General features: G+C 40.3%; 1 protein-coding gene and 2 long non-coding RNA genes across 3 annotated transcripts; all 3 read left to right on the top strand.

The window, feature by feature from the left end:
• The first annotated feature begins 2,864 nt into the window (after positions 1–2,864).
• On the top strand, positions 2,865–5,257 carry LOC134224426 (uncharacterized). The gene is made up of 3 exons (XR_009982942.1): positions 2,865–3,483; positions 3,548–3,907; positions 4,085–5,257. It is a non-coding gene; the product is annotated as an uncharacterized LOC134224426 (long non-coding RNA).
• Positions 5,258–6,554: 1,297 nt separating this feature from the next.
• LOC134226432 (uncharacterized) lies at positions 6,555–7,258 on the top strand. The gene is made up of 3 exons (XR_009983478.1): positions 6,555–6,764; positions 6,825–6,892; positions 6,953–7,258. It is a non-coding gene; the product is annotated as an uncharacterized LOC134226432 (long non-coding RNA).
• A 1,983-nt stretch (positions 7,259–9,241) lies between these two features.
• On the top strand, positions 9,242–10,103 carry LOC134222254 (syntaxin-18). Its single transcript, XM_062701397.1, has 3 exons — positions 9,242–9,670; positions 9,736–9,855; positions 9,915–10,103. The coding sequence occupies exons 1-3, from the start codon at positions 9,242–9,244 to the stop codon at positions 10,101–10,103; spliced, it is 738 nt and encodes a 245-aa protein (XP_062557381.1).
• Positions 10,104–10,110: the final 7 nt, after the last annotated feature.

The following is a 10,110-nucleotide window of genomic DNA, read 5'->3' as shown; positions in this document are numbered from 1 at the left end:
ACTTTTCCTTCTCCTCACCCACGAACGCCAGTGGGCTTTCCTCCAGCTAGTGTCAAACAGTACAGTGATCGATTGATTTTTAACCACCGACAAGCCGCCATTACCGAGGGTGGAAAGCTGGATAAGTTTCCGAAAACAATTCTGGAGGAAATGCCAGATATATTCCATAGTAAACTTCCGGAGGCATTATTGGTTAATCGGCAACATTCTTGGAGAATTTTCGGCAACATTCTCCAAAGGATTCGGGGTTTGTTCGCGTTGCGAAGGTGTTGCTACAACAAAAGCTGTGAAAAAATGTTTCTCCATGCCGAACATTGCACATTGTTTACTGAGCGGATAGATAACTAAGATCGATATCCCATCATTTCATCAGTATCTTTGCTCAAAAGATCGAATGATGGTGTGGTGTTTATCGTAGATAAGCAAGCTATGGAAAAAAATTAATTTGATCTGCAGAATAAATCTAGTGTCTGAAGTGAACGGAAGTGGTTTTTATAATAGAAATTATTCAAGTATCACATCTGGCGACGAGGAGCAACTGGATATTCTCATTGGTGGTATCTGAGGTAAATTAAGTACATATAATCCCTATGGATATTAAACACATTAATTGTTCAGTCACTTCCGGTTTGGAAGAACAATACAGCGTACAAAGGAACCAGGCGATAGCCGCTGCCGGTTCGGAACCAGGCGATAGCCGTACCATTGGAGTAAAAAAGGCGATAGCCGTACCATTGGAGTAAAAAAGGCGATAGCCGTACCAATCTGGTAGAAAGGGCGATAGCCGCTGTCCTAGAGCAGAAAAACAGGCGTGGAAGCCGCCGCCATCCGGTGGGAATTCAGGCAAAAGCCGCTGTCATAGAGCATGTCTGATTGCGAAAATGTCGTTAATTTCATCGATGATATAATGATTTTTGGGGCGACTGAACAAGAACACGATAGAGCGCTGGAGAAAGTTTTAGCGGTGTTAAAAACCCGAAACGTCTTGTTGAATCATGATAAATGCATCTACAAGACAAGCGAAATTGAATTTCTCGGTCATTTGATGACACCACAAGGAATTCGACCTTCAATCAATAAAATTGATGCACTTCAAAAATTCCGTGAACCCAGAACACCAGAAGAAGTACGGAGCTTCTTGGGTCTAGTCACTTATATTGGAAAATTTCTCCCGGACCTTGCTACGAAAACAGCTCCTCTTAGGTCACTGATTTGTACCCAAAATCAGTTCAAATGGGAAAATGAACATCAACATTGCTTTGAGGAACTTAAGAGGGCGATTTCCGATGTAAAAACGCTTTGCTATTTCGATAACACGTTGCGAACGAGAGTAATAGCTGATGCATCTCCTGTTGCACTTGGAGCTATATTAGTACAGTTCAAAGATGAGTCTGATACTGAACCGCGAATAATATGTTATGCTAGCAAAAGTTTAACTAGCACTGAGAAACGGTACTGTCAAACCGAAAAGGAAGCACTGGCGTTAGTTTGGTCGGTTGAAAAGTTTGCAGTGTACCTAATTGGAAGAAACTTTGAGCTTGAAACAGACCACAAGCCTTTGGAAATCATATTTGCACCAACTTCAACTCCTTGTGCTCGGATTGAAAGGTGGGTTCTACGACTGCAATCGTTTAAATTTACCGTAAAATATCAAAAGATTTTGAACAGGAAAGTAGTTTTATGGTTCTAGCTATTCAAGAATCAGTAGCAATTGACGTAGAAGAAATTGAAAACGCATCGCATGCAGATTTAGAACTTATTGCTGTAAAAGAAAGTTTGAAATCTGGAAATTGGAATGATCCCAGAGTGAAGCCGTTTGAACCATTCAAGAACGAGTTAGGATTTGTGGGAGACACTATGGTTCGAGGAAATAAACTAGTAGTACCAAAATCTTTACGATACAGAATGATCCAGCTGGCGCATGAGGGACATCCGGGGGAGTCAGTAATGAAAAAACGTTTGAGGGATCGAGCATGGTGGCCTTCTATGGACAAAGAGGCAAAAGACTGTGTTGTGAAATGCGAAGGATGTCAATTGGTTGGACTTCCGAGCAAACCTGTACCAATGAGTCGGCGTGAACTGCCATCGAAACCTTGGGTTGATATTGCGATTGATTTCATGGGTCCACTTCCATCGGGAGAATATCTGCTGGTAATAATTGATTATTTTAGCAGATACAAGGAGGTAGAAATAATGACGAGAATAACTTCCCGAGATACCGTGGATAGGCTTAATCGAATTTTCACCAGGCTTGGTTATCCAAGAACAATAACTCTAGATAACGCCAAACAATTCATCGGTAAAGAATTCGAAGAATACTGTAAAATTCACGGAATTTTTTTGAACCATTCCGCTCCGTATTGGCCTCAAGAAAATGGCCTGGTGGAGAGACAGAATCGATCGTTATTAAAACGTTTACAAATAAGCCACGCTTTGGAAAGGAACTGGAAGAAAGATTTAGAAGATTATTTGATAATGTATTACACTACTCCACACTCGTCTACCGGAAAAACGCCAACACAATTGCACTGCTGGAAAAAACATTTCGATTTCCATAAGGTCTGCCTTATGAAACCTTAAAAATTCATTTTATTTCGTTTCATAAGATTCAAATGAAATTCAAAAACCTGCCTTATGAAAGTCATAAGGTCATCTTATGGACGAGCCAAGTTCATTCCAAAGCGTCATCCCAATTAAAAATGGCTGATTTTCCATATTCCATAATTATTGGTAAGATAAGTAAGTTCATACTTTCAAACAGCAGAAAACTAAATTATTATTTTAATATTTATTGCATATGCTCTTTTTAGAACAAATAAACAAACAGTTGTTAGCCATTGTAATATTGTCTTTCTCGCGGAATCTTTCGCAGTTGTTACGCATTATCTGAAGATGGTCCAATAAATCCGGGATGGAGGGAACAGTTGGCGGTTGTTCTTGTTGATACTCATCAGAAGACTGGCAGTGTCGCCGCTCAAGACGCGCTCAGTTTAAGCTTAACATATATTTATTTTATATTTATACCGGAAGATCACCCGACGGAGTTCGAATTTATCGTTGATCTCGGCATTAAATGCCGAAATTTTGACTTGGATGGTTAGCCATCAAAATCTCAAGCAGAGGGCCGAATGCCGTAACGACATTTTCGGTATTTGTGACGTGCTGCTATCGATAAATAAAAAGGAAAAGAAGAAAAACAACCATGGACGCTTGGTGCAATTTAACTTGAGATGGACATATGTCCAGCCAGAGCAGAGACGACCTTTTGCACCAATATCGCTTTGGAATCTCAAATCCACCAGAATGAAGGAGTCAACACAAACCGATTCCCGGCATAATGGATGTTTCTCATCTGCAATCGCAAGCCCATCCATAGATTCAACAACAACCGCCAAAAGCGCATATTTTTCTTGTTATGAAAAATGTATCACCACTCGGATGTATTTCCACTAAAAATACCAGTATTTTCATCATCGATCAAACGTAAGTACATTGTATGATATGATTGCATTAAAATGTACAATACATAAGTTTATTTTAAGCACAGCTAAATGAAGACAAAGTGTCCAAGGAAAACTCCCTCTACGACCACCACCACGCACGCATTCCACTTCAACTACTTCTTGATGTCGGGTCTTTCAACCGGTTAGATCGAGAAGATAATGAAGTCGTTGGAGCCGTTCAAATCATCCAACGAAATATTTGCTAAGTGTTCAATGGTATGCACGAAGAATAAGGAACATAAGCACGAACATCAAGAATTGATTGTAAAATCGGAAACTACCTCGGTAGTGGAAATGACTGAGGCAAAGGGCGACTATTACAGCTTAAGTGATAGCAGAGTATCATCAAAGGGAGCGAAGGAATATCTACACTACCAACCCCACCGTCACAGGCTCGGTCACAGGTAAAGTATAAATATGGATTCTTCCGTAAATGATAGTTTAAAGCATAGCTTCCCAAAGTTGGGGGGTCGCGACCCCCTTCCATAAGATTTACACAGGCTGGGGGTCGCGACCCACCACTTTGGGAATCTATGGTTTATAGAATACATCATTCAATTGGATGCATGCATTCATTACAGCACACCCGATGATTATCACCACTTACGGATCAAAGGATCCTGGACCGATTGTTATTAATATCAAAGACCCAGCTCCACAACAGCCGATATCTGCAGAATGGGCAAAAGGTATTATGTTTTCTCTTGTGCTCAGCACAAAGAAAGGAAAATTCCCATCTTCGTAAGCTGCATCCTCCAAAAACAGTAACTACGCAAGTACGTACACCGAGCGTACACATTCGTCAACCCATCTAAATGTACACCTCGTCATTTCTATGCATCAATCATTGTTCAATGCCTAACGCCTCGTGACCGCCAAAGGCTATCTACGTATAGCCATACAAGACTCGTTGAATTAAAGTGCGTCTGTTACTATTGAACTAGAGGAATAGAGGGAGACTGTCTTGAGAAGGAAAAAAAACGAATCGTTAGAACTGCTGCAACTGGATGTTAAGTTGAACAAACGTGCTCTAATGACTAGTACCATTTAGTACTGAAGAGCACCATCGACAGATTCCGGCTGAAAAATATAAAAAGTATACTTGCTGCAGCAACAGTACCGGAATTTTATGTAGAGTATTGCAGTGACCTCAAATGGATACCACTCCGCCTACGATTTGGTGCATGAGAGTTCACCGAGGAACTTCGAACAGACAAACTTCAACGCGGAGCAATTAACGGTAAAGAACTAACCGGTGTTCCAGTAGATGCACAAGGGAGTGGACAGCAGTATTTTCAAAACCACCTGGAGTATTCCAACATTAGCGTCATCCGGGTGAGACTGATCAAGTTGTATGTCGTATTCCTCAGACTACGATTGCGGTGGTAATACGAGGCGGCGAAAAATGTCGTTTTACGTTCTAATGTCGTATGTACATGATTTACTAACCACGCGCAGGATATTTTTCCACCAACTCAGCATGAAAAAATGGATGTTTTCAACTGGTGATCAAGCTGTTCCAGTGTTCCATACTTAAAAGAAACCAATATCCCAGATTCAGTAACAGCCGTCATACAGGCAGAAAGGATAGGAGACAAACACGGATCATTTGACGAGTCAGTTTCTCATGCTAGTTCATGTTCGAGGCAATGCTAACAGTCAAAATAATGACACTCCTTCCCTCCAGTATCAATAAGACAGTTATTTTAAGATTTAATGAATCAAATTAGTGTTTAGTAAAGAATCTTCTGTATCAAAACCATCTTATTTTTTTTAAATTAAATGAATAACAAAATAAAAAAATAAAAAAGTATTTTCCTATATTTTCATACTCCATGTAAATGAACTTCATTAGGTTGCCTTATGGATTTTCATAAGGTTGCATTAAGATAAACATACTTTTTCAATATGAGCTTAGTTCATCAGAAGTTCATTCTGTTTCATAAAGCTACCTTATGATTTTCAAACCGTTTTCTTGTGGCTAAATTTCATAAGGTAAGTTAATGAACTTCGGAAGGTTTTTTTCTGCAGTGTGTGTTTCGGCCGAACGATCCGCTCTAAGCTTCCATCTATTGAAGATATTGAGACTGCTGTACCAAGCTCTGACTATCGGGATCGAGATTTGCTACAAAAGAAAAAGGGGAAGGAGTGCGAAGATGCAAGACGACATGCGAAGCAATCTAGTATTCACGAAGGGGACACTGTATTGATGCAACACTTAACACCATCGAATAAGTTGCAAACTACCTTTGATCGCAACAGATATACTGTATTGCAGAGATCCGGTCCTAAAGCAACAGTCGAAGATCTAGGAACCGGTAAACAATTTGAAAGAAATGTCGGTCATTTGAAAAAAGTACAAGATGTACCTATTCCGCGGAGTCCAACAAATCAAGAATCAAGAGAATGCTCATCGTCCGGAAATGAAGCCAGTATCGTTTCTGAAGAAGATTTTGTAGGTTTCAATGATGAAGAAAATGATACTGTAATGAAAGGATTGCCATTTGGTCCACGCATTCGAGAAATACCTAGACGTTATAAAGATTATGTAATGTAACTAAATTTAAATAATAATGTAATTCAGAATCGTATATAAACAAAATGTATAAAAAAAAAATATATAAAAAGGAAGATGTGGTGTTTATCGTAGATAAGCAAGCTATGGAAAAAAATGAATTTGATCTGCAGAATAAATCTAGTGTCTGAAGTGAACGGAAGTGGTTTTTATAATAGAAATTATTCAAGTATCACAGATGGGATGGATTGTAGCCTACGCTCCATCGTCCTAAATAAATAAGTATAGATTTGAATAATATGTTATTGAATGGGTAGTTAGTGAATGATTAATTCATGAGCATTGGTCAAAGTTCGCCGTTGAGTAAAACCTTATCAACTGGTACGACACGAAAGCCAATGAGGTAGTAGATTCTGCGCCATAAATTAGACAAAAAACTCATTAGGGAAAGCTCGCGAGGGCGGCCATAATACAGGAGAGCATTCGCGAAGGTCAGGGTCATTTGTTATCTTTGAGAAAGATGGGAAAAGATTCACGATCAAAACCGAAACTGAGCGAGCATCCAACTTTAAACTTTTGCACTACCGAACTATTTCGAAGATGATCGCGGGAAAATCGAACTTCCGTTTAGTTCGGCCGAAGTCACCTTCCCTAATCTGAGGGTCAAGGTTGCACTTCACTCTCGTTCGAGCTGCAGATTAGTGTAGAAGTGTCGCGAGCTTGTCCGAGTCGAATAACCGTTGAATGTGAGTTCAGTGACGTGGCAATATTTCTTGATTTTAATCTGTTCATTGTTTCTTTGTTAGTCTTTAGAACAAAAGTTATCTTTAGAATAAGGCTGTACAAAGTGTGTGCGTTCAAGAAGAAGCGACAGGTAAAGTGCTTAATCTGCTTGTTAAGAAAATATGTGAATGTGCTAAATGCTTGTGAATAGCCTACGGCTATATCTACTTTGCTAGCGACGCTTCCTGCTTTTCGACGCGAAGAGTGCGGCTTCTTGCAGCCATCAGAAGCCAGCGGCCCGCCAACACGCCGCTATCCCATTGCAGTGGTCATCAATAGCCACAACGTGGCCAGACTCAGCCTACGGCCCCCCGCGAAAGTCTTCATCCACGTGGAAGCGCGACTAAACCGGCATCTAGTCCCACCCTACCGCGCAACGTACCAGGAGCGCATACACCACAGCAGCACATCGTCAAATTACTGCAGCTAATCGGTGAGTCGCCTATTCCAATCGATCTTTTTTGTGGAGTGGGGCGTCCGGTGAGGACGCCTCGGAGGAAAGTTTTGTGCCGACCGTAGGTCGATGACTGACTGAGTCAGGAATTTGGACGCGTCCATAAAATTTTGAGGTTGGATGTGAAATTTATAAAACGTAATTCGTGAACGACCCATCCAACCTCTATTGTTAGACACCCGGGTGTGAAGTTACTCGTCGTCCATTGATTGCTGAATGAGGATAGGATATAATAGATAGAAGATAGAAAAAACGCACACACAGACAGGACAAATGTAGTTTGTAGAAAGTTATTGAGCAAAATACAACATTAAACATGCTAGCAAAATTAATTATGTTCTTCGTTTCTATCAATAAATAAAATTCCGGCTGTGTTGTCAAACCGATGGATTATTGTTAGATGTTCTGCGTTATAGTTTTGAAGAGAGAAAGTGTTTTCCCGTTGCTTCGGTTCGTTTAATGTTAGGTTTGAACGAGACTTTACTACTATTTTGTAGACTACGCTCTGTTTTTAAAACTACCATGAAATTTCAGTAAATTTTACCATGGTTTCAGAGAAATTCACCACTGTTTTAGTTCATGTAACAACATTCCGCATGGGCCACAGTTGATTTTTACTGCGCGTATGGTAAAATCAAACGGGTTTGTTATCTGCTGAAAATCGTCGGTGCACATTCTTAAAATAACCCTCGGAATGGTAGTTTCGACTGCAATATTTTTTTATGTGTAGTTTCGACCAGAGTCTATTATATAGAGTTACGCAAAGAGGATCTTCTTACACTTATTGTACTTCCAGTTGAAAACCGAAGTGAGCTCTCGCGACAATCGAGTTTTCTCCCGTTTCCTTTTCTCGCAACTATATCGCGACTAGTGCGCATCATGGCGCATGGCGGTAGTATAGATGCGCACTAGTCGCGATGCAGTTGCGACATCAGGAAATAAGGAAAAACTCAATCGTCGCGAGAGCTCACTTCGATTTTCAACTGGAAGCACAATATTCTGAATGATGCTCTTGTTATACTGTTGCCAACTTTCACTTTTGTTCAACCCTTCGAGTGACTTCACGGGAGCGTTCACATCTAAAGCTTTTTAATTCGATAACCTAGTCACCCACAGAGTGCAAACACGTGAGTTTCTTGTTGCTACTTTATTAGGGAATGTATTGATGTTTTTTGAAACTTTTTCTAGATCAAATCTAATACATTTCAATTCATGCGTTTTAATTCGCCATAATAATTATTAGGCGATAACAATACTTCCGCCTCACCAGAAAGCATTTGTTTACTTTGCTCGATAGGTAGACGGTTTGACAGTTCAATAGGTAGATTTGGCTTCACTCTTTGCGCAACTCTATATATAATAGACTCTGGTTTCGACTGCAATATTTTTTTTGCGTGACGACAATCGACGTCGTCGGTGCAAAAATAGCACTCGATTTCGTCGGCTAATCGTGAAGTGAAATTTCGAAGCTGCGGGGATATTCATCGATATTTATTTCCAAATCACCCAATGCTATATGATTTGGACGTTTGAAACATAAACATTGTGATGTGTCCGAGTCCGAGAACGATTGATTCGATCCAATTTACTCAAAACCCTGAATAAAAGTTAATTATTTTTCAATAAGTTGTAATTGTGAATAATTGTGAACAAAAACTAAATTGCTTTGAATAGATATATGTGGATACAATGGATATTACCTCCCTGTTTAAAGCCTCAGTGAAGACTGTCCGACTGAAATTGTCTGCGACTCAGCTGCCCGTTCCAAACAAGTCAAGAATTCTTTCCAAAAAATCAAACCATGAATTTTCGGAAAAGGCGAAGAAAATTCGCTTCCAAATTACCCAACTAAAGAATTTGCTAGTTGAAAACCGTGCTGCCTACATGCAGTTTGCGTATCATCTTAAAAACTCCGCACACATGACCGACGAAGAGCGTGATATTATCGACCGTGAGTCGGAGAACATCATCCGGATGTGCACGGATATGCTGAACGATTTCAAATCCGAGTGCCGCAAAACCAAACGTAGCCGACAAATGACCGAGTTCATGGATCTGGTAATAGAGGCCTTGTCCAGCTACATGAGCGCTGTACATCACATTGCCAACGAGCAGCGGCAATTCCGGATACAGAGGGAACTAGAGACGTACAAATTCCTCAAGCTCAATTCGGACAAGAGCTTACTTTCGGCAGCAGTGGCACCCAAGGTTAGCGAACCTAGGTCGATCAATGGCCTGGATAAGCGCATTCAAAAAGCGGACAAACGCTCATCAGCAATGGATGACGAGGAATTGGATGATTTTGCTGAAAACATGGAGAGATCCAGGGCAAAAGTGGTTCAACAAGACGAAGAATTGAATAATAGCAGCTCCTACTTAGAGGAGCCAGAAGAGCTTAGTCCCGAAGACATACAGGTCAGTTATCATTCACCAATAATAAATATTTTTAAATGGTGTCTTATAATTGCAAATATTTCTAGATTTTCGAATCAGAAAATGTACAACTGTACAATGAACTGAAAGGCTTATCGGAAGAAGTGGAACAAATCGAGAAGAAAGTTGGAGACATTGCCTATCTTCAGGAACTCTTCACCGAAAAGGTGATCAACGCAATATTTGATCTGTAATTTCATCCATTCTAATTTCTGATATTTTTTAGATTTCCCTACAAAAAACGGACATTGACCGAATCGCCAACACAGTTGTGGGTGCAACGGAAAACGTGAAAGACGCCAATGAACAAATCAAACAAGCGATCCAACGCAACGCAGGCCTTCGCGTGTGGGTTCTGTTCTTCTTGATTGTGATGTCGTTGACGTTGTTGTTTCTGGATTGGTATAATGATTAGATCGTAC

This window comes from Armigeres subalbatus, chromosome 3 (genome assembly GCF_024139115.2).
Source record: "Armigeres subalbatus isolate Guangzhou_Male chromosome 3, GZ_Asu_2, whole genome shotgun sequence".
Lineage (NCBI taxonomy): Eukaryota > Metazoa > Arthropoda > Insecta > Diptera > Culicidae > Armigeres > Armigeres subalbatus.
Note: the sequence above shows the minus strand (reverse complement) of the source record. Positions and strands in the feature narration are given on the sequence as shown.

What these genes read in the sequence shown, in the direction of transcription:
- LOC134222254 (XM_062701397.1), top strand. Translation starts at nt 9,242, where the DNA reads ATGCTGAACGATTTCAAATCCGAGTGCCGCAAAACCAAACGTAGCCGA. An exon ending in TTAGTCCCGAAGACATACAG is followed by an intron (nt 9,671 to 9,735) that starts GTCAGTTATCAT and finishes AAATATTTCTAG; the next exon opens with ATTTTCGAATCAGAAAATGT. An exon ending in AGGAACTCTTCACCGAAAAG is followed by an intron (nt 9,856 to 9,914) that starts GTGATCAACGCA and finishes GATATTTTTTAG; the next exon opens with ATTTCCCTACAAAAAACGGA.